At 33.5% G+C, this 26526-nt stretch overlaps 1 protein-coding gene across 2 annotated transcripts in view; it reads right to left on the bottom strand.

Moving 5' to 3' along the window:
* LOC149796482 (ras-like protein family member 11B) overlaps positions 1 to 26526 on the bottom strand; it is a 39851-nt gene that overhangs the window by 5708 nt on the left and 7617 nt on the right. For both annotated transcript variants that reach the window (XM_089961193.1, XM_089961192.1), the window contains exons 2-3: positions 14530 to 14586; positions 13795 to 13868 (exon numbers count right to left, since the gene is read on the bottom strand). In XM_089961193.1, coding sequence (XP_089817319.1) covers positions 13795 to 13868; positions 14530 to 14586 — 131 coding nt within the window. The remainder of the gene's footprint in view (positions 1 to 13794; positions 13869 to 14529; positions 14587 to 26526) is intronic.

The following is a 26526-nucleotide window of genomic DNA, read 5'->3' as shown; positions in this document are numbered from 1 at the left end:
GTAAGAAATAATAGGTTGTTGTTGTTGTTGTAGGGTTTAATGCCATTTTTCAGCACAGGATAGGCTATACATGGCGGCTAGTATTAATGGTGGAGGAAGAACCCGGGAAAACCCCAGAAAGAACCACCGACCCACGAGAAGTTACCGCAAATAATAGGTAAAAATGTTTGCACTTTGATAATTTCTTTCATGTAGTATGCCGTGCAGCGAAGTGTGATGTTTTAAGGGCATTTTGATCATTTGTCAAAGATTCATATTTGGCTTTTTAGAATTGATTGACGGTCAACCAAGTTAATCTCTCCATGAAATATGTTTGTAAAGTAACCCTATCAAGTAATTTGCACACATTGTTTTCATTTTACTTTGTTAATCTTTCATTTAAATTAACAAGAAAATTGGGACTGCTAAATACATATGGTTTAAATATATAAACTAAATTGGTAAGTCGACTTACTTTAAGCAGTGAAATAGAAAATTAAATCTTATTGCTTAAGTGAATGGGATGGATTTCACTATATTTTTAACGACATAATCAAGGTTTGCAAAACTTGCAACTATTGTCAACCTTGTAAACTATCACACTGCAGAAATCGGTCTAATAGAATAGAAACCATGAAAACAGGTATTGGTGCAATTAATACACGAATCAATTGGAAAAACAAAGATACTAAAATATATGACTTTTTTAGATTAATTCAAATACAATAAATAACACCTTTTCTTCATGAAAACAAAACAGTAGCTCAAATACAGGGTTGAACGGGTACCTACTTCTTCACTTGATTTCTAATGCAGATTCTTCAGTTATCAAACGTCCGATGGTGGTAGTAATTATGATAAAGAAAGATATCATTAAATCACGTGTGTATTTTTAAGTTACCAAAGTCAGATCACCAGGGCAAATTATTTAACTGGCTAGACACAACATGCATGATAATTCGTGAAAACAGGTCCGACTTTATTCAGGTGCCATCCAGAAAAGATTAACAGAGTACAAATAAAAACTTGAATCACTTAAGATGTCTAACTTCATGAATGAGTAGACTGTGCCAGACCTCATTAATGACAGAACTTTAAGTAATATTTCCCTGCAAGACTTTGTTCCATGGTAAGAAGCTGCTAATAAAACAAGAATATTATAACAAATTGTTTTATCCACAAATGTATCTACAACACAATAAGAAGTATACATTTAATTTGTAAGCATCTGTTCAATAATGTTTACTTCCTTGTGATGATAATCTCAACTTGAATGTAAAACCTTCAGTGAAACATCTGGTACTAGTTTATGCAATTTAATCATCTCTCAGTTCATTTCGTAAACTGTCTAATTGTCGAATGGATTAACACCGCTAATTAACCATGTAACAGTGGAGATTAAAATATCTGACAAAGAATTGCACACTTTATCAGACCTTTCATTTCACGTCTAACGATTTCTTTCTCATTCTTCTCTTCTAACAGTTAGTGTTTTATCAGTTACCTTTTTGTGTGTTAAATTTAAAATATCTATGTTCAATTCTCTTTGTACTCTTCCGTTTCTATAGAAATGGAGTTATTGCTATATTTGTCTTCGATAGAGCCCAGTTGTATTTCAAAATAGACTCTATCCATGTATCTAACGAATAAATAATACAAGTTTAAACATGTATCGTGGTCTTCACAATTTTGATTATATATATCTGAAGTTAATGCATGTAAAGACGATGTAAGAGATGTACAAAGTACAAATTGATGACACTGTAACTATTGCTAAAGCTTTTATTGATTTTGGTTTTTGTCAATTTGATGCTGCAAAACAATCTGTAATACGAAATTAAATGAAATTGAATTAGAGGAACCATTATGATACAATAAAGGTGAAATATACATCAAAGCCCTAGAAAGAGTCGATGGTGTAATTGAAAGGAAGACAACCCAAAAATGGTGTTACCACATTCTTAGAACACATTGCAGAAATAGAAAACCCAGAATATCTAGTTTAATTTTAAAAACAAAACAAACAAAAGGTAAAATTTAATTCTGAAGATTTGACATGACAGAAGATTTTCAAGATATGTTAAATATACGTCGTAATACTGGAAAAGCGACAGTGACACAGGCTAAAACCATCAAGAAAGTTACCTTGCACAAAGCCAGCCAGTAAACGTTCCTGAGGGAAAAGAAATAAGCAAATATTTATTAATTAGCCATTTGATCAACAGTTAAGAGAAGCTGAAACCAAATGTAATCCGGCACGGAAAAGTATATTATTCACATATCAAGATAATTCGGAGTTATGCATCTGCTGTGAAGGTTATCATCTTGAAGATATAATCTGAAATCCGATTTTGAAATCAATGAAAAATAAAAATGGAAGAAAAATACACCCTAAAAGAAAGGGGCTCAGACAAAAAGCTGCATTGCAAGAGCAGTTGAGAGTGTTGAAAGTAATTGGAACAATTATCGGGTATCAAATACAGACTGAGAGATATGTTAAAGAAGATATAAAAAAATCAAATCAAGTTAAAAAAAATAGTACTATAGGTGAAGGACAAAACAATTATTGAAAACAAATTGTCCAAGAATAGCAACTTCTCTTCTGTTTATAACACAGTTTTCTATAACTATAACACATTTCGCAAAAGTATTAGTAAGAGTTGGCGGTGGAGGCTAAGGACGGTTTAATCGATGTGTATAGTAGTCACTGGATTTATGTGAATTGTTGCTGTATTATACCCATCTCCATAACCATGTAATTATGTATCAAAAGTACACCTTCCTCACTGGCGACAGGTGAGATACTGATATGATTACATTGCGTTGACTGTTCAAAGGACACCTGTAACCAGGTACCAGCTTGCGACTACCGATTACCGGTAATTACAATCACATCATTACGGGGACACGTATCGAGACCAGACTGCCTCTCGCCGAGCTATCGATAAATTCTGTTGGGGATTGTCAGTATAGTATGCACGCGCTAGATTCAGGAAGGTGATCAGATTGGCATCTCCCATTTCATATAATCTCTCTAAGCTTATTACGTTCCGTCAATAAGAGAGAAAGTAGGCAGTGTTTGCTCCCAGGCGTTTGGAAAGATCAAGAAATGTTCTCAACCTGGCCATTAGGGACATCCCTCTCGCTTCACTCCCCTTACCATCAGGTTTCAGATAGACATGGGATGGCAGAGTCCTGCATCCTACGAGCGAGAGTAGGGCGCAGACATGCTGTTACTAGTGTGTAACTCTAATGTGTTCGGATTTGGGTCCCATGCCATCACTTTCAAAAGAACAGATACATGATCTCCAGTTTGGAGATACTATCTAGGGTTATATAAAGCCCATATTTATATGTCTCACTCGTGCGGCGTTTGATGGGGAGCTTTCTCAAAGGTTATGTTAGGTCCAGGAGTTAGATCAGCAGATTCAGAGGTTGCCAGATACCCCCTCCCCTCTTTTCTACGCTAGGACGTCTGGTTTCTGTGGCTAGCTACAGGGTGCAGTCTCATCGCTGTCTCTTTAAACCCGCTTTCCCTTCAGTCTTAACGCTGGGTATTTCCACATGGACACAGGATCGTCGTCCAGTTAATACGCTTTAGGCTTTGTACATCAAGGCTAGATTGCTTGTCACCATATCCTTGATTGTTGATCTTTTCTTGACAGCCCATTCAGCCTTATGAATGAAGAATCTATGTTTCCAGCCGCACTACAGAGTTGATTTCGATCAGTTGCCAAAACATATATCCATGCAGCAAGTAGAGAAAACTACTAAAATGTTATGTCTGAATGTCCATCTATTGCATTTTTCGTGTAGAACTACCGTTTTCTTCAGTAATGGTTTGTTATATAAAAAAGCCTGCATCTTTTCTTATTTATTAAAATATATCATAAATAGACATTATAATTTACTGCAAAAATGTTTAAAGATATTTGAAGTGTAGCCTTTTCATTTCTAATAAAATTCTTTCCAAGTTTGAGGAATCTTTCTTAACACTGTCATATAATCCAAATTTCAATTTGTACCTATTTGTTATTCATCATATGAGTAGAAGTGAAAATAAATCAATGATACGTTGGATGTTCATGCCAATCGTTTATAGAAAACGTGTGTGACCCAAACATAGTTGAATTATACCATACTGGTTATAATAAAATCTTTCAATTGTATCAGTCTTCAACTTTCTAGTATATTCTTGCTATGCTTTTAATACATTTTTCCAGAACTTGTTGGTAAGATTTTGAGGCAATAAATGGTTAATATGTAATCCAAAAGTAAATAGTTTAAATTCAATACACAATAAAAGTTGTCGTTTATCATTGTATTTAATGGCTGTTTTCAAGTATGATATCTTAAATGCTTTGTTAAAATTTTTAATGGTAACCATCTTCAGATCTCCATGTTTATAATCTTGAGAAATCAATTGTCTTTTAATACAATCTGGCCTTGGATTGAAAATGAATTAACAAAACAGCAGTTTCGCATATATTTGGATATGACCGAGGAAATGGGATCCAAGTGCCTTTCCCAATGATACACCCAGGCAGCCATCCAACGATGGCCTTGGCTGGTATTGAATTCGCTACCATTTGATTACGAGTTCGATGATCTTCCTTCTGAGCTGCCGAAGCTCCAGTGCTGAAGAAACCTATACTTTACAACAGGTTATTTTTCGCAGCCGATAATTGTGTCTCACGATTTTCAGCAGTTTATAATATCGGAATTTCTTTCTGGGAATCTTTTCTTTTGTTTCATTCTTTCATCGTTCTATTTTTCTTCCATCTTTCTTTTTTCTCTTTCACGCTCTACTTCTTTGAGATATATTACTGGCAGCAAGTTTTATCACCATTGTCCTAAGTTACATTTTGAAGTATTTTATCAATTACATATTTGTCTAAATTTGATGTACATTATCCATCAAAAATATTGACATAGATTAAAACTAAAGATAAATATTGCATGCTTATAGTTTAACTGCCGATTGTTTATTGGCAAGGTTCCAAGCATTTACAAAAATTGAGCAATTTGTACTCTGAAGGGAGGTAAATGGTGTTTTGAACATCTTTGACATACAGAGAGGTATTGTTGTGATTAAAGCGTACCCAAGTGCACTAATGAGCGCTTTAAAGCCAAGTCCTGTTGTAAACGGATAAAACATGGTAATAAAATCATATACAACAGCTGTGCAATGTTGTTTCGGTTTTAATTGTAGATTTTATCGCTTTCTTTGGGCGGTGGAAAACGTATTGGTAAATCAGAATCACTTTAATTGTACTGGCTGATATACCAAAGAATCACTCAGCGTAATAAGAATGTGAAGATACAAAGGTATCAGTTGGACACTTCAAAGAGATAATGAAAAAGTCGCGAAGGATACGGATGGAGTTTATATAAAATGCTGCCATAACTACCATACTTCTTGACTACTTTAAATCTTCCATTCTAATAATATTGTCCTACTGTTAAGACAAATGTACGAGTTTATAAGATAAATTAGCTCAGACCCTCTATTAGATGATTTCAGAGAAATACTTTGTCTTCATGATCATTTTCCAAAAAATATTTTACGTAATCCTCTATTGTAGAATATAAAGCACACATATTGTCATAATTTTCAAAGACGTCGTAAATGATTGTAACGGAGTTTATACTGTCGTGCTTCTTATTTGCTATTGGTATATGCAACTAACAAGTTGTGCTGATATTAATTCTAACCTGTTTTCGTTTAGAAGTTTTTTCGTGAGAAGATTCAAAACTTGCATTGCCACGAGAAAGCATAAAAGAAGCGACTCATTCTCCATCCATGTATTAACTTAAAGGATATTCAAGGATATTCTGATTTTTAAAAATAGACTGGTTCATATTACTGTATCTCCATCTGATTAAAAAACAGACCATAACAAACAAAATAACGCATTGGCGACATTCAGCGTAAATAAACCAGCCCTGTTTCAATATTGTAAGGCTTTCCCTCTTCTAAAGAACAGAATGTAGCTATAATTTGACATTTCCTTTACTAATTTCATTTCAGAGAGCATTATGTTTTGAAAGCCATAACAAGGTAGATGACCACGTTCGGCGCATCGACACTAATGCTATGATAAAATCAGTCAGCAGTGTTTTTCAGTGCTTAACGGGCGGAATGGATTAATAAAATTAATATCAACAATATGGATTAACTAAAATAAATAAAAGCGTCATACAAATATTTTCAGCCTTTAAATGAAACAGAAATTGTAATGTCTCGTCCTCGATAGCAAAGCGTATCATTAATGACGCTATCAGAATTCAACTTTTTGTATAATCTCTTAAATAACAGTGGGGCTCTATTTAACCATGAATTAGATGCTATTCCCGCAACAATTTTAGATTTATTATATATATATTTATATAAACACAATTAGCAAAGCACATGTTTAGGATGGTATTCACCTAAAATTTTAATTGGCGTTTTAAAATTGTAACTGGTTTGAAATGATTCATCGTTGGATACATGCCATAATATTAAAGTTATGTTGTCATGCATGGTCACAAGCGACGTATTATTTAAGTAGATACGATTACAGCTTATGTGTGATGTTTTCCGTGCATATAAGAAAGAAGTTGGCTAGTAATAATTACAGGATAAAATAACATCATCTTGCAAGAGAAACTGTCGCCGTTTATATATCACTGTTGCCGTACGGGTCCTACTGGAACTTCTGGATATAAACAGATATTACTGGAACTTCTGGATATAAACAGATACTACTGGAACTTCTGGATATAAGCAGATAATATTGGAACTTCTGGATATAAACAGTGAGATCGCATTGGGCTGTAGATTTATAGCGGACATGGAATTTTTGTTAAAGAGAGGATAAACATATGATTTCATGGTTTTAAAAGTTTCTTCTTGGATAGATCATTCATAAGATGTTTATAAATGTTGCATGATGGGTCATTTTGTGAAGGAACATTGTGTAATAGAACATTTTGTAATGTAATATTGTGTAATGGAACATTGTGTGATTGGGCAATGTGTGACGTAATATTGTGTGATGGTACATTATGCGGCGGAACAATGAGTGATGGGACATTTTGTTATGAAATATTGTGTGATGACACATTGTACGATGGAACATTGTGTAATGGGATATTGTGTGATGTAATATTATGTGATGGCATATTGTGCGATGGAACATTGTGTGATTGGACAATTTATGATGTAATATTGTGCAATGAAACATTGTGTGAATGAAAATTGTGTGATGTCACATTGTGCGGTGGAACATTGAGTGATAGGACATTTTGTGATGTAATATTGTGTGATGGGACATTTTGTGATGGAACATTGCCTGATGGGACATTTTGTGATGTAACATTTTGTGATGTAACATTGCGTAATGGGATGTTTTGTGATATAATATTGTGTGATGACATGTTGTGTGATGGCACATTGTGTGATGGGACATTTTGTGATGGTACATTTTGTGACGTAGTACTGTGTGATGGGACATTGTGTGATGGGACCTTTTGTAATGTAATATTGTATGATGGGACATTGTGCGATGGAACATGTGTGATTCAAGGAAAGGTTTATTCTTAGATATGAGATATTGAAGAATACATCTTTCTCTCGTGCATACGTTTAGTATAGACGTTCTGTCTTCATTTCTTTATAGGTTACTTAGATTGTAAGCAAGAAAAATTAAATAATAAGTCTTATTCCGGATTTTGGAATGAAGCCTCCCACATTTGCTTACGTAAAAATGGTTTTGCTAACGTCTACATATTTGAAGAGATGACTGCATAGTGCTATTGCAGTTGATTAGTATTAACAACTGAAAGCACATATCTCCACGTTTGATCGAGTCACTGACTTCTGCACAATGACATTAGAATATACTTTTCGAAGTATTGTTGCAAATTGGATTTATGCTGTTTGCAGCTACGTTTCCGTTGGTACCTAAGTTAGATTTTAGCGATTATAAGTTTGATTGTAGTTTATCGGTGTTGGTAAGATATTTCCCACACCGTGTACTATGAGTTGGTAAGATATTTCCCACACCGAGTACTATGAGTTGGTAAGATATTTCCCACACCGAGTACTATGAGTTGGTAAGATATTTCCCACACCGAGTACTATGAGTTGGTAAGATATTTCCCACACCGAGTACTATGAGTTGGTAAGATATTTCCCACACCGAGTACTATGAGTTGGTAAGATATTTCCCACGCCGAGTACTATGAGTTGGTAAGATATTTCCCACACCGAGTACTATAAGTTGGTAAGCTATTTCTCACACCGAATACTGTGAGTTGGTAAGATATTTCCCACACCGAGTACTATGAGTTGGTAAGCTATTTCTCACACCGAATACTGTGAGTTGGTAAGATATTTCCCACACCGAGTACTATGAGTTGGTAAGCTATTTCTCACACCGAATACTGTGAGTTGGTAAGATATTTCCCACACCGAGTACTATGAGTTGGTAAGCTATTTCTCACACCGATTACTGTGAGTTGATAAGATATTACTCACACCGAGTACTATGAGTTACTAATATATTTCTCACACAGAGTATTATGAGCAGACATCATCGTGTATGGTATTCACAAGACTTGATGGTAGCATGGATTGGTTTTCTAAAATGTACTCTTCCTAATTCCTTAACATAAAAAGGATTCTTGGCATATTCTCAAGTATACGTGTATCGTAATTTGAGATAGGAATAATTCTGTGTATTAGGTATTTTGGTCATCTCACTTGATACCAGGGACGAAATGCCAATCTACAGCTTATAAATGCGTTATGATAAATCATACAAATGTTAAGGGAGCCCCGAGTGGCCGAGATGTCTAAAGCGCTCACCGTTACGGATCACTGCCATCTCACCTCTGTCTGCGTGGGTTCAAGTCTCGGATAGGGATATGTGAGAAAGCTTGCCAGTAGCTTCTCGAGGGTCGGTGGTTCTTTCCGGGGATTTCCCGGGTTCTTCCTCCACCATTAATACAGGCCGAAATGTATAGCCTATCGTGTGCTGAAAAATTGCGTTAAACCCTACAACAACAACAACAACAACAACAAATGTTAAGCGAGTAAAACATTGGAAGTGTGAAATTAGAGTCGTGTTAATGTTTTGTCACTTGAACTGAGGAAAACACTGACATCAAATCCAGCCTCACATAAGAACCGAACTATTTGTACTGTGGTGCGATGCTCTTAGACCCTTTGCTTGTCGTAACATCATTCTGTTTTCGCTGATGGGTACATGGAGGAGGGAGATGAATAGATGCACACACATGGATTAAAGGGAAAATGAATGACAGAAATAAGTGCATATGTAGGTAATTGATTCGAAACAATCGGTTTTCTTTTTAGACATTTTGTATGGGTTTTTTTTCATTTAACATATGCAAATAGATACGTCTGTCTCTCCAATAATTAAATACGGTATTCTATACGAGAAACGGAGAAAATCTTGAAACAGCTGAATACGTAGGTAAAATTCAATTTGCTGTTAATTTCATCTCATTTGGTTAATCAATCCATTTATTACATTTACACTAAAACTGATATCTAGTTTCACGTAGTAAGGTGTTTTATTTCTCTATACTTAGCACTGTATTGCCTTTCATCTTTACCTCTTCAACACGATAACACACACACACACACACACACACACACACACACACACACACACATATATATATATATATATATATATATATATATATATATATATATATATATATATATATATATATATATATATATATATATATATATATATATATATATATATATATATATATATATATATTTGACTAAAGAAACCAGAGAGCTGTATTCAGATTTGACAGATTATGTTGTCTTTTGTTTATTACCTTTTAACGAGAATGTTAAAGTTAAAGTGACATATGCTTTGTAAACTTAGCTTTGTACGACGAAAGAGCCAAATGTTTCACGCAGTGAAACAATATGTCATCGAAGTTCATGAGTATTAGCCTATATAAACGCTCGTGAAAATTTGAACTTCAATTAAAACAGTTATATCGATGAGTTCCTGTATGTGAAACGTTGCACCGATAGTACAGTTAAGCGCATACAACATTCTTAAAATACCCGACAAAAATGGTGATGAAACCTTGCACGACAGCTCTTTGGTGTTACTTTTATGTATACTTTAAAGAATTTGACGCCAAGCTAAGGCGGTGAATGGTATTTATGTTCTCTTTCCATGCAAACATTATAATTTGGGGAGAATATGCTCTGCAAGTTTGAGAAATTTCCAGTTGGGAATCATTGTACTTGCTCAAACTGAGGAAATGCAGAGTAACTTAATGTAAATGATTTGGCCATGAATGCGAGTGAGTACATTATCCATGCATATTTTGGCGCATGTCCTCCTTTAAAAGTATCAAGTGCTACTTCTGCATATTATAGGAGAGGTCTGGAGATATGCACACGGTTTTTCTAAGTTTCTAAGTTTATTCGCCCTGGAGGATGACTAATACGAGGACCACGATTGTAATACTTATTTCATCGAGAAGAGCATGTTTATTTTACTAGACACAAAATAGAATTCATTAAGTTATCAGAGAAGAATTAAATGTTCATGAAATACAGAGAAGATGCCGGTGCAGTTCATTCAGCAAAATCATGTAAAGCAAGGCTCTAGTATCTGGAACCGCCGTCTTGACATTTTTGTAATGCTAGCTTTGTCTTGTATATGTCTTTTGGACAGTGGTTTTTGTTAGTAACTATATAAATCAACTTACAGGGCCAGATTGACAGCTTTTGTACATTGTTGACGCTGAGAGCCTGAATAATTGATTCTAACATATCCTTCTAATTAATTGATGCATTGCTTTTTGTGTATATTTTTTTAGAAGGAATGTTTTGTGGCGTTACTAGTCGTCTTTCAGAACTATTATCCTAAACTAGTGTGCGTTGTTAGTGTAATTTATTGTTCCTAGAGATGCTGTATAGCGTTATGGGTAAGGTTAAAAGCGTTCAAGCTGTATTTTTTAATCACTTTAAGCAAGAGGTTTACTATGGCACAACGTGCGAGTCAAATGCTCGCAAAGGGAATATGTTTTGGCACATAGCAGCCTATTTCATTATCAGACGGAATGGATTAACAGCACTTCACATGTACTATAGCTTTTCTTTGGCACACATTGTGCTCGGGAATGAACAAGGGCTATCAGAAAGTGAGCATGTATGTATGTATGTATGGATGGATGGATGGATGGATGGATGTATGTATGTATGCATGCATGCATGTATGTATGTATGTATGTATGTATGTATGTATGTATGTATGTATGTATGTATGTATGTATGTATGTATGTATGTGTGTGCGTGTGTGTATGTATGTACGTGTGTGTATGTATGTATATATGTATGTATGTATGTATGTATGTATGTATGTATGTGTGTGTGTGTAGGTAGATAGGTATACATGTATGCAAGCATGCATATATATATATATATATATATATATATATATATATATATATATATATATATATATATATATATGTGTGTGTGTGTGTGTGTGTGTGTGTGTGTGTGCGTGTGTGTGTGTGTATGTATGTATGTATGTATGTATGTATGTATGTATGTATGTCTTTGTATAATTAATTCCAACGTAAAAACTAATTTCAGTTAATACTCAACGGAGTTACATTAATTCCTTATAGTTATAGCACACAGAAATATATAACTAAGCAGATGCTAGGTTTATCCCAAAACGATTCTGATAAAGATTGCTGCTAAAAGTAATACTTAGTACAATCAGTGTAGGATGAGAAGGTATAAAATAGGTACTTTTTTACTATTCGAACCGTGCAGTCTCCATACTTCATCAATCCTCACGAAAATAATATTTTGAACTTTAAAAGGAATCCTGATACAAAATGTATTGACCCTAGGCCTGTTAAATGGCAGTTTTAAAGTGCGAAAAGAACTTCTCACTAAAGGAAAAATTGAGTGCTAAAAGAATTCGTATTTTCTTTATTCTTTATCAAATTCAACATTTCTTTTTAAATGAAAGATAATGATAAAACACATCGTCCAAAATGTGCTGTAATTTCGACTACATTTCCAATTGAAATCACATTCGTCTTACTGCACTGAATTGACCCAGTAGACCGAGTCCATCATAAGCAGAAAAGCAGAACTGAGTTGGAGCAATATATAAACAAAAATACACCATCCATTCCAAAAGAACTGCAAAGATTTGTGAGGCTCATTCATTCAAAATATGACTCTAAATTTCAATTTTAAATAGACCAAAGAGAGAATATTTTTTCAAACTAATGTCGAGCGCACAATGAAGTTCAAAGGTCTCTAGCAGTGCTGTTTGCGTATTAAAATTGTTACTGTGATGAATCTGTGTATTTAGTTTGAAATACAGCATAAATTCAATTACTATGTTTCTTGTGGTGTATTCACTTACTATTAAGGTAGGAAAACGAAAAGAGCATATAATAAAATGGTTACTGCATTTATATGGGAAAATAAGAATACGGTTTTTCGAAATAATAATGCACTCCCAGTGTCGTGCTGAATTACTAAGAAAAAACTCGTTCAATTTTCACATACAAATGCAATAATGTATCAATATACAAGTTCTTTTAGCACGTACTTCTCCTTTTCGCAAGTCATTTGACATACCACAATACGTACTGACTGATCGTAGGACTCAAGTGTGTGTGTGTGCAATTTAGATTTTTAACGTAGCTTTAACAATTTTTGAGTCATTTCGAACCCGCGACCTCCCGTATCCGAGGCGGCGCTCTAAATTCTAGGCCACCGGATGGGTGTAAGACCCAAGTTTCATGAAAATTCATGTTGTAAACGCATTTGTCTCTGCCGTTGTAATTATGTTTCGTTTAAAAAGGATTTTTTTGACTTTGATAAATAAGTGAAAAAAAAATACTAGTTATTTTCGTATTTATATCTTCTTTTCGCAAGTCAATTTACATACCGCAAGTACGTACTGACAAAGTAGCGTGCGCGCGCGCGGCCTCGTAGTTGCTCAGACATCGCAATCGACCAAGATCTAAAGATTTTGCTCAAGTCACCGTAATGCTTGCACAATGCAGCGCGCATAGAGCGCACATCTACTATTCGTTTAAACTTTAGAGGGAACGTTGGTACTGGCTGGTCGTGGGAAGAAAATTTCATTGAAAAATTCATGTTGTAAATAAATTAGTTAACATGTTTTATGATATCTTTCATTAAAAAAGAATTATTGAATTTGATAAAGAAATAAAGAAGAGTTCTTCTCGCCCTTATTTCTTCGTTTAGCGAAAAGAAGTTATTTTCGCACTTTAGGACTACCGCTGTTAAATATATTTCGCCAACACCTTGTTGATATTTAATTCGATATACAAATAGCCCAACCTAGATTGAACATCGTTTAATATGTTTTCCTCTGAATAAACATGTGTGCAGAAAAGAATATCAAGTGTATCAGCAAAAAAGATAGAATGCAGTACGCATGAACGTACTGGCAGTTTTACTCTGCAGTTTCAGAATGAAATTTAATATCAAACACAGCAAGCGATGATAAACTGTAAATAAATCTATTAAATATCTCAATGAACCCATTTTCTGTTTTGTTTACATGTAAAATGCAAAACTTCGGCTACATAAACAAACACCCTACACGCCCAACCATCTCTTGAATGTATTATGTCACGTGCTTTAAAATTCCACTTGTCCAGCCGTGTCTAGAATTTGCAGGCACATGTGATTTAAGAATCTACCTGCCCAACCGGGTATATAATGTGTAGGGTTATGTGATTTAAGAACTTACCTGCCCAGCCGTGTCTAGAATGTGTAGGGTCATGTGCTTTCCTTCTATGACTGCATTATGAGTGTACAGAACATCTGAAAAACCATTGAAAATAGAATCTGATATTAAAGATCAGGAAAAGTTTTACATTCTGTGTGAAAAAAAGCAAATTTATCAGTGATTAATATTCAGCTTTCTAATAAAGTTACAGATCAACGATGTTGGAAATTAAACCGATAAGTTGTTTGCCAAACCCCTTATCTTAAAATACAGTCAAAAATACTTAAGAAAAATCACGGTCAAACTTACTTGCCGAAACACTCAGCCATCAATAGTTTCCTCTTAAATTTTGCAAAAATTACGATGCACATTAAAACCAGAAATGTCATTTTCATTCCTACCAAGATTACATTGTTTTGAATACTCAAGAGAAATGGCATCAGATGCCATAATTTTATATCAATTATTAAAATTCACTCTTAGCTCTCTTTCAATTAAAATAAATTTAACAAAGTGAGAAGGTAGTTTATTTCGAACATAAGAATCGAGAGACCATTTAGTTTCATATGTCTTAATAGATATTTTTGTCTCATATCTTTAAAAAAATCGAAGCCGCTCATATTGTCGAACAAAATGCAATCTTGCTACATAGACTGAAATTCCCGAAGAAAACAAACTAATAAAGAAAGATAGAGCCGACAGATCGATTAGATGCAGAGATTCATAGGAGCAGAAAGACAGACGATGTACACTCACCAACACCTGACTCATAATCGCCAATAAATCGTTTCGTGAGATAACGTACAGTCAGGGCTGAAAATAAAAGCAACCAATAAAACTTGTGTCAAGTCTTCACTTCGGTTAATCATTTTTCTAATTCCTGGTAACCAATTTTAGTCCGTTTTTTACATTTCCCTTCTCTATTTCGAGATAGTACAAGGAGAAGCAGATCTTCAAGTCTGAGAAATGAAATCTTCCCACCATACATCTATCAACCAAGATGGATGGATTGATTTAAGTATGTACCTGTCTATGTATAAATGTATGTACGAGCATCCATCCCCATAAGTTGTATACCCTATTACAAATAAGCGAAAGTTATTCGAGGAATTATTAAAGAAATTATTTAGATAAACAGACCAATTTCAAAACGTTTAACCTGGATAATTTATTTTTGGCAAACATGACGCTCGTTGAAATTTCAATACTTGTTTTATGCCCTCTTTTATATATGACTGCCGGACAAGGCTTTGAATGCCAAGCAATGAAGAGTTCAAAATATAGTTTTCTGCAAATTAAGTGGATGGATGCTCGTACATACATTTATACACAGACATGTATATACATACATACATACATACATACATCTTTCGCAAATTTTGCTCGTTATTTATGCATATTTCTGCGTTGACGCATATGACTGACGAACTAACTGTTTTGGCCATTCAAAAACCTGGACTATTTGCCCCTTTGTTTCGAAAATGCTATGTTCGATCATTATAAATGAAGATAGCATTTTGATTTAGAAAAAATGTATTTTTGTTAGACGAAATATAGAGTTCAAATGTATATTGCTGTAGAAATAATATCTCTTGGCAAAACGTTTCGACGCAAAATTTTCCATTTGTACAACTGATGCTTAAGACATTAGTATGTTTGAGAATAGAAAACATTGTGAAATGATCGCAATTTCCTTTCATAGCCAGAGGTATTGATCGTATTTTATAATTTAAACTTAATTAATGTATATTTCTGAATCCATATACTATTTAATTCTTCATTTTTTGAAGGAAGCAATTGAACGAGTATCATAACACATAGGAGTTTCAGGAAATTAAAATTACAGGTCGTTCCGGTAGCCCCGTGTTGGTTAATACCGGGTGTAAAACTGGGCAAAGAACAATACTGCGTATATATCTGTTCAAAACTTTCAGTCTGGCACTGAACAATATAATTGTCCCGGTCAAGCTTGTGAAAACATCTGATTTGAAACTGAACGTCGTACTATTAAATACGACTGTGTGGCTAGGTAAGATCTTCTGCTACAATAGTACTCTTTAGAAGGTAGTACTGGAACCATTTCTTTGTTAAAAGTCAGGGAGAAAATTCTTCACATCCAGTAAGGCAAATGATACTCCATGACAGTAAATGTCTCATTCATGAAACACAATAGAATAGAGGAATCATGCATATTCTTTTTGTATGCAAACGTATATCAAATCAACACGGTTAAGTCTGAACCCAGTGGGTCAAAGTCTTCCCCGAATGATCTGGGACACAGCCAAATGTGGGAATTGATAAATAAGACACCCACATTTGTGTTTCTGTGTGTCAGTTGGTCGTGAGTTCAAAGTTGCCGTAGCATACCAAGTTTGTATTTTTATTTTCAAACTTTCTTTTAAACTCGTTCATCCAATTTTAAAAAAAATACTTACAAAATTATTCCTGTTTTAGGACGGGCAATTAATCGAGTTGTTTATAACATGAGATGATCAATTAAGGTAAGTTTTTGAAATTAAAAAAACAGAAGGAAATACAGATCACAAGAAGCACCTGCGATGCCAATGCTTTACTTTATTATAGTTGAAGTCACAAAAACGTACGCATCAAAACCTATATGCCTTTGTTCTGAACCTTTAAAATGATATTTTGGAGCCAAATCGACGCAAAAATATATGTCAACATTAGACTAAAACAGATGAAAAATATTTTAACAGTGAAAGTGCATGTACAAAGACAACATTAAATACAGAACTATTTCATGTAGATTCTAAATTAGTTCCCGATATTATACACTAATTTAACGGACCGCATTAGATAAATTAGGATTACAATAATTTAAAGAACCACAGCAGATAAATTAGCATTACACTAATTTAATGGACCACATTAGATAAATTAGCATTGCATTAATTTAACTGACACATTCGATAAATTAGCATTACACTAATTTAACGGACCACATTAGATAAATTGGTATTACACTAATTAAATGGACCACGTTCGATAAATTAGGATTACACTAATTTAACGGTCCACATTCGATAAATTAGGATTACACTAATGTAACGAACCACAACATATAAATCAGAATTTCACTAATTTAACGGACCACATCAGAAAAATTAGCATTACACTAATTTAACGGACCACATTAGATAAATTAGAGTTAAACAAATTTAACTTATCACATTTGATAAATTAGGATTACACTAATTTAACGGAACACATTATATAAATTAGAGTTACACAAATTTAACTTATCACATTTGATAAATTAGGATTACACTAATTTAACGGAACACATTAGATAAATCAGGATTACACTAATTTAACGGACCACATTAGATAAATCAGGATTACACTAATTTAACGGACCACATTAGATAAATTAGGATTACACTAATTTAACGGACCACATTAGATAAATCAGGATTACACTAATTTAACGGAACACATTATATAAATGAGGATTACACTAATTTAACGGAACACATTATATAAATGAGGATTACACTAATTTAACGGAACACATTATATAAATGAGGATTACACTAATTTAACGGAACACATTATATAAATTAGGATTACACTAATTTAACGGAACACATTATATAAATTAGGATTACACTAATTTAACGGAACACATTATATAAATTAGGATTACACTAATTTAACGGAACACATTATCTAAATTAGGATTACACTAATTTAACGGAACACATTATATAAATGAGGATTACACTAATTTAACGGAACACATTATATAAATTAGGATTACACTAATTTAACGGAACACATTATATAAATTAGGATTACACTAATTTAACGGAACACATTATATAAATTAGGATTACACTAATTTAACGGAACACATTATATAAATTAGGATTACACTAATTTAACGGAACACATTAGATAAATTAGGATTACACTAATTTAACGGAACACATTATATAAATTGGAATTAGACTAATTTAACGGACCACATTAGATAAATTAGGATTACACTAATTTAACGGAACACATTATATAAATTAGGATTACACTAATTTAACGGAACACATTATATAAATCAGGATTACACTAATTTAACGGAACACATTATATAAATTAGGATTACACTAATTTAACGGAACACATTATATAAATTAGGATTACACTAATTTAACGGAACACATTATATAAATTAGGATTACACTAATTTAACGGACCACATTAGATAAATTAGGATTACACTAATTTAACGGAACACATTATATAAATTAGGATTACACTAATTTAACGGAACACATTATATAAATTAGGATTACACTAATTTAACGGACCACATTAGATAAATCAGGATTACACTAATTTAACGGACCACATTAGATAAATTAGGATTACACTAATTTAACGGATCACTTTAGATAAATTAGGATTACACAAATTAGATTACCATTTATATGAATTTCAAAGAATTCTGATTTTGTATTCATAATGTAAGATCAAATAATTTTATTTAAATAGGTTTCAAATTTTGCATTCAAAGTGTATGAAATATTTGCTGAAAAACAACTTTACTCTGAGTGCGAATTTGACGGCATAAGTGAGGACAATGTATGCCAAAATTGTTTCGAAGCTGGTTGAAGACGTCGAAAGGAAGAAACATGTTTTAAAACTTATTTGCATACATTTGTTAAAGTAAGCTATTTGTTCCTATATCAATATTGTTCTTTGCACGTTGTGGTTAACATAAAGATTGTTCTTTGTACGTTGCGGTTAACAGAAAGATTGTTCTTAGTATGTTGCGGTTAAAAGAAAGATTGTTCTTTGTACGTTGCGGTTAACAGAAAGATTAGAATACTGAAGTCTTTCTTGCATAGTAGATGCTGGGGAAAATAATTAGCTAAGCTAAGTTTGAGCATTGTTTAAACTTTTGGCTACCGAAAAGCCAGATATATTTTTAATATCTTAAAATTATAAATATGTATTCAAAATGGAAGAGGTGAATGTAGAAAATAAAAAACAGTCAGTACGCCGAAGTCAAAATAAAATAATAATTGTTCTCTGATGAGAAAGCTTTAGTAATATTGGGTAACATTTTCAGAAGGTTCTGTAACAATGATCATGTTAAAAATTGTGCGATGGTCATATACATCATTAAACAATCTACTTCATCTCAACAAACTTGAGGCCTGGCCTTGCGGCTAGGCAACTAAAGTGTTACTCTGCCCTTGCGGCTAGGCACATAACGTTATATATGAGATGTCAGTATCCTTTTTATATCCCTCTACTATCGTTGGATGGTTTCGGAAGCTTAAAATATAAAATTTCTCAAATTGTACATCATTGTACCTAATTTAAACTTTTGAGGGATACAGATTAAACTGCGTATTATTAATAAAACATGTTATCTAGGTAAAATCTGCAGATGTATTTAATATTAAAATATGTTACTAAATGTTAAGCAATACTTACCCAAGGATTTCATATTTTAATTTATATAAAAATATATAATCACTATGTACTTAAGAAATATTTTGAAACGTAGTGCCTATGGTTATTGTGTTAAATTGAAAGGAAATATAATACTGGAAAATTATATCTTGGCATTAATTTCGGCACTTTCTAATGAAAACAATTTTACGACTATCTAAATTACCGATGAAAGGACAGAACAGGCTTTTAATTATTTCAACCTTGTGTTACGACTCTATAGTCTTAACCTAAATAACAGAATGAAGCGAAAATCCCCCCCCCCCCAAATAATAAACGTTATATCACAGATCCAAACGTATAGAGTGGTACGAGTAAAAAAATAAAAAAATCTTGAAAGTGTTGATGTGTCAATAGTCAGGATGTATCACAATGAGATTATCCGTAATGTCTTTGAATGAATTCACAATATTCTCAAAATAGTGTTAATTTAGCGGACAAGCAATTAATTAATTCCAATGAATGATTTAAATAACGATTTCAACACAATGTATATCTGAACACAGCTAAAATTGATTCCACTAGACTGATATTAAAACAAAGTGAGTAATTTTGTTTACCAGAACCTAATATAGAAGTATAAGACACAATGCGTGCGTAGGTCATACTTTCGCTTCCAGAACTTTGTAAGTTCAGAAGGCAATACCCACCTGATTACAAATATTATGTTCAAGTACAAACCCACAACCATATACAAATGAACAAAAGTAAACTATCTTGATATTTGTTTACGAATAGCTAGTAGCTTAAATTACAACCTACAAGCATGGATAAAAGTTAATCTCTCTCTCTCTCTCTGTCTCTCTCTCTCTCTGTCTCTCTCTCTCTCTCTCTCTCTCTCTCTCTCTCTCTCTCTCTCTCTCTATATATATATATATATATATATATATATATATATATATATATATATATATATATATACTTTCCAGAGGAATCAATTCCTAAAAATACTCTGACTAGTGAAATCCTTTCCAATATTGACTTGGGTCCGATAAATAATGGCACTTATTATAATATGATCAATGTTTCAGTATTACTGGTAGTTTCTGGTTTTGTGAAATTAGTTACTAACGATAAAGTCCAACAGATGGCGCAAATAAAGTTTATATGTTGCTATATCCATCTCTTTATATAGCCATATAAAATTAAGATTAATTGTGCAACTCATAATAGCATAACACGTCATCTTATGGAGTACTCTTTCTGACCTCTCGAAATCGTTTTACCTTTCAAAATTTCCTTGTAAGTTATATGGAACAAAACAAAAGTGCCAAGTGCACCTACATCGTATTAAATGTAGATAGAAACAAATTAACGGCAGTGAAAATGATTTAGTTAAACGGCTCGAACTCTATGATTGTATAGGAAATAAATACAAACTCGCAAAGCGTTGAAATTTAATAGGTATTACCATGTCAACATTTTCAGTTGGTATGATAATATCAATATCTAGATTAAGTATGAATGTCTTAGGAATAGCTACAGGAAGGAATAGTATTTACATTAGCTTGTAAACTATTCAGTGCAACATCATTTAAATTGTTCGCAAAAGCTTTCAAGGAGAAATTCATTTTAAGCAATGTTTGAAGACCACGTTGGAATTTTAACATGTCATTAGTAAATTTAACGGCATTAACGACATGATATGCAAAACAACCAATGGACAGTATTGACGACACGATATGCAAAACAACCAATGGACAGTATTGACGACACGATATGCAAAGGAATTAGAGTTCGTTCTGCACATCGCGAATGATATCCACCTCTGTGACTCAGTGAATGTTCAGGTTAGCGTCACTATATGTAGCTAAAGGTAACTAATTCGTTTCGCGTACGAAGTATTTCAACACTACTAAATTAGACATATAGCGTAACAAATCTCATTAACCAAACGGTTAAGATGGTGGTCTGTTTAGACCAAATTTTCATTGCCGCCAAAACCTGTGGAAGAGTCGATTTGTTTATTAAATAGTGGTCGATTTTCCTATTCGGCTTTAATTGGTCATAATATAGTTGCCTCCCTTTGATTTTTCCCCCTTAAAAATGGACTCTTCCACATACACAGACCAGTCTGTTTCAGCAATTATGGAATGAATGGTATTTCCCTGCATTACGGCATGAATTAGGTTTAAACCAGAAGTGAACGAAACGAAATCTGTTATTTTAGCTAGATTTTGAGACACCGACGTGAAAACTCAATGAGAAACAGACGCAAAAAGAGCTCTAATGACAATCCGAAATCAACCATCAAGAGGTTTGCTTAGTCAGCAACCGGTACAACAAATAGGGATCAGATCACTAATTACTTTTTCATCGAACTTAATAGTAAAATGCAAACATAATGTGGGTATTATACTGGCATACAAACCACACATCCTTCCATTCATTAGATGTATAGAATTTCTTTCCCAGTCTTGAAAAGCAGGTGCTCCGAGGGATTTGTTTCTTTTATCCTTGTGATGTTAGACAAGTCAACCTTTTGGTCAGCAGCAAATAAGATACCCTCGCACTTAGAGTTCATACGTTACTTTGCCAGAAGGAAATTAAATTAGGATATCAACATAAAAGTAAATGATATGTTGCCAATTATGATGCATACGTTGCAGTTTATGAAACAAATAGTAAAAACATTTTAAAATCCATTTACTAGACAATGCGTGCATCTCAAATATTTATTACTCTGTTTTCTTTCCTGCAACAAAAGACTTGTTCCCTGACTGTCAAACAATTAGTTGTACGATACCGACACAAAAAATGTATTTATAAATGTGAAACGTCGAATTTTTAATTGCAGTGAACTTTAAAGTTGAATTGAAGACATGACGCTTCTAAGTCGGAATTTAAGTATTACAATTTTATCGCACTTAAGCCAGAAAAGTCTTTGTAAAGGATCACTTTGACCTTTCTTCGTTCATTTCCCCCACCCGTGTCAGTGTAAACTTCAAAGGGACAGCATTCCAACTCATTTGAAACCTATGTCAAATTAACATTGTTTCAAAGGGAAATTGTTATGCACCGTCGTTCATAAAGTCTGAGCTGTCTAAATCTGATAACGGGAATTATTTCTTTGGGGAAATAATTAGGTACAACTGCTACGATTGGGCAGAATAAATTAAGGCGTACACTTTAGAAGCAATCAGAATTTAAAGTGACGACCTTAGTCGAAATTCTTTTGTCTGAAATTTCCTAAAAGAGGAAGAGTAGTCTTGACACCGTGGAGGCCTAAAGAGAAAAGTGCTTTCTTGCCTCGTTAAACAAGAAGGGGACCAGCTGGCCGTCTTGTACAAACAAGACAGGTTTTGGTGCTAAGACGCACAAGTTTTGAAAGAAAACAACAATAAGGTATGCAATGTTAGTTTCACGTAATATTCTATTATTTGATTGTTTGTTTTATGCAAATGTGTTTGCTATGTGTTCCATATTATGCATCGTTTATTCAATTTCATGGAAATGTGTTGGAGCTAGAGTTGTTATGCAATTTATTTTTATTCAATTACATGGAAAGTGTTGATGCTAGAATTGTTATGCAATTTACCTTTTAATTTTACAGTTATTAGTTCATTGGTAGACTTGATTGCATGCGAACCAAATGTTCATATGGATTTCATAGGGTTATATGAGATAACTTCCTTTGTTTGTTAGGACGATAAGACTGTCGTGAGTTAACGATAATTACCTAACTATATTTGAGCTTCTAATGTTTGAATAATCTCATAGGTTAAGGATTGCTGTGAGTTACAATTTGTTAAATTTCATGCAATAGTAATCGAACATGTAGTAGTATATGTAAAAGAATATGGTGATATTCGATAGACGCTCGCGTGGTAATTTAAGACCTGTCGCTATTAAGTCGGAATTTACGCAGTGTGTAGATGGCCAACATGCTCTGAGTAACGTGAGGGAATTTTATGTACCTCTAGAGAGTGGGGTATACAGAAATGTAGGGGTAATTTTGTCCTTTAAGGAACAGCTTTCTGGGAGAGAGACGAGACATTTTGAAGACAGAAGTCTGAGGGAAAACAAAAGGACGAGGTCAGAATAACAGGATCAGGAAGTCCATGAAGGGAAAAAGCATATAGCTTAGGGAGACGACGAACTAGGCAGACGTTGATGCACGGTCAAGGAAGGAAGGTGATGAAAATCGGCCGTGGACATTGCGCTCTTTTTACCTCTCGTTATGGTGATGAAATAAATCCGAATTGGATACTACTGTTAAATTCTATTGACATAATCTAACTTGAATTGGAATTGCCGGTTTTAATTTGTTCTGATTAAATTTGTTATTTTCTTGTCAAAAGGGAACTCGTATTTCTTTATTTCTTCCCAGTATTCTCGCTCAGTTCTCTGTTGAAATTATATTCTTATTTCACTCCTGCTGGGCTATATTATCGAGGGAAGTCATCCTCTAGATAACGCCAGCCAAATCCAAATTAACCACCCCTCTTGCTAAGAGGGCGACGTTACAATAAACAAATGCAAAATATAGAGCTACAAGACAAAAAAGGAATTGGGAAAAAAGCCACTGTCTGAAAGGGATTCATGAAACAAGTATCAGAGGTACATTTGTAACAACAAAATATACAATCGACGTTGAACAGAAACTCTTGACTGTTTCAATTGTTTCGTATACAAATAGAAACCAATATTACAGTCGAAGACTGACTTAACAGAGATGACCAACATTCTATGGAATTCGAAAGAAAAATGTTTATGAATGGCAGCATGATTAAATCTATATAGAAAAAAATCAATTTATTTGCTACAAATGTAAAAGATGTTACATTTACTGAACTTTATTATAAGTTACATGTTGAGGTTGACCAATCAAAAAACAGATATTGAATAAGATATCGATCAAGAGCTGATTAATAATACAGGCGTGGTACAAGGTTGTATCGACAACTCATACCAAATAAATAAAAACTGAGAAAAGGTTTATTCATTGCTAAACAATACCTGTATAACACAGACAGCGTAGGTTTTGTAAATAGTGCCCGAAAAATGAAAAAAAAAATGTTTGTTTTAAAAAAGCAAAACAAATTAAGAGAACATAAACAAAACAAAACTAAAAGCAAAAGAAACTTGCAATAGGTGATATAACTGATACAGTTACAACCAGACTAAATGAAAACACAAAGACATTTAAAACTGAATGAGCACAAAAATTTGTTCAATAGAAACAAATCCCAGAATGTACATTTATATCAATCCTTGCATTATTATAAAACAGGAGTATACATACCTCAATATTATAGAAGTGTATAAAGATTTAATATATTACAGAATAGTAATGTGTATGGCCTTTAAAGAAGGCTAGCTATTTATGCATAGAGCAATCTTTATTTATTTTGATGATGTACGCCTTATACTCTAATGATGTAAAATGAATTCGTTTACTAACTTCTAATGGCATAAATCCTATACTCGAATGATGTAAATAAATTCATTCGTTGTAATTAAATAATTAACCCTCGGACATTTCGACTTTGAAATTATTTTTAATCAGAAATAATCTTAATCTCCTGCAGAGTTGTGTTCATTTTTATCAGTTGTGTATGAATACAGTTTTGACCTTTAACAACACAACTCTCGAATACTTTAACAATTTAATTTATCTTTGAAAAGCCCACGAACTGTCCGATTCATTAACGCTAAAGCAAATATGTCCTTTGAAGGGTCACTGTCGTTATAAAATTTAGTAATCTTCATGAAGAAAATGTCTTCATTTCAACATATACAATGAATCAGCCATCAACCGTCTGATTATATCACCACATTGATGTTTACGATGTTTGTAGCAACACGCGAACGTTATCCATCTAGATAACTCTAACACTGTATATTTTGATTTTGTTAATTTTATTTTAGCATATTTATATAAAATTTAAATTCTGAATCGCTAATTTTTTAAAGTATATTTCTTTGGCATGACATTTATATACAGTCATGAAATATGCATATTTACCAGATGTGTAAATAGTAAAATGCAGTTATGATAGAGTGGATTAATTATAGTTTGGCAATTAAACTCATACATTTTCATGGAATGTATCCACAGTATAAGACTATTTTCCCTGCAGTCGATTTGAAACTGACATATTCTAGAACATTGTGTCGCAGAATAAAGAAATTATCCCATCCAGTACTTTACTGTCGATTCATTTTTGGACGACTTTTACTTACATCCTCTATTAATGTATATACTTATGCTTCCAATTTGATTTACAGAGATGCATGTAGATCACTTCAAATAGCAACCTTTTTCCGTTCCGAATAAGTTATCTTAGCAATGCTCTATTGATATGAAAAGATAGCGAAATATTTGAGACTGAAGTTTGTCTAGATAAGCCGTCAGTAATGTGTTTTCTTTGTTGAAGACTGACAATTAACAATACCCCCATGCATTCATAGAAAGAAACAATTAGCACGGAATAAGAACTGACCGGGTCATGTTCACGCAGCGAAGTTATCTTCAAGAAAATAACATGCCGCGCCGCAACTTTATCGAAAGGTTCTCTAGTATTGGAGGAATGGGCATGTCAGACATAGAATGGTAAATATGTTGTTTTTTCTTTAGTTGCAATGCTGAGTTATGAGTACGCCAAAAAATGTTCTGCTATAAGGGAGCCAATCTTTAATGTTAAAGTCTAAATTTCTTTGAACGATTAAGCTCTCAATGAAATGATTCCTAAAATGGAATGAATTCAGCGGCATAAATATTAAATATTATAAAGGACAATAGTAAATAGTCATTTCATGGCTATGCATGCCAATACACAGTCACATAAGTCACTAGTCTACAGTCATTTCATGGCTATGCATGCCAATACACAGTCACAGAAGTCACTAGTCTACAGTCATTTCATGGCTATGCATGCCAATACACTGTCGCAGAGATCACTAGTGTTTATTGAAGCCGATACACTGTCACGAGGTCACAAGTAGCTGTGCATGCCAATACACTATCATAGAAATCACTAGCAGCTATTCATACCAATACACTGTCAAAGAGGTCACTGTAGCGATTCATGTCAATACACTGTCACAGAGGTCACTAGTAGCAATGCATGTCAATATACATTCACAGAGATCACTAGTAGATATGCATGCCAATACACTGTCACATAGGTCACTAGAGGCAATGCATGCCAATACACTGTCACAGAGGTCACTAGTCTACAGTTGTTTTGTGAATATGCATGTCAATATACTACTATAGCTGAAAATAGAACAATACTAAACGTTTAATAGCTATGAATGAAATAGACC

This window comes from Sinohyriopsis cumingii, chromosome 6, assembly GCF_028554795.1.
Source record: "Sinohyriopsis cumingii isolate HCF-2022 chromosome 6, ASM2855479v2, whole genome shotgun sequence".
In the NCBI taxonomy this organism is placed as follows: domain Eukaryota; kingdom Metazoa; phylum Mollusca; class Bivalvia; order Unionida; family Unionidae; genus Sinohyriopsis; species Sinohyriopsis cumingii.
Note: the sequence above shows the minus strand (reverse complement) of the source record. Positions and strands in the feature narration are given on the sequence as shown.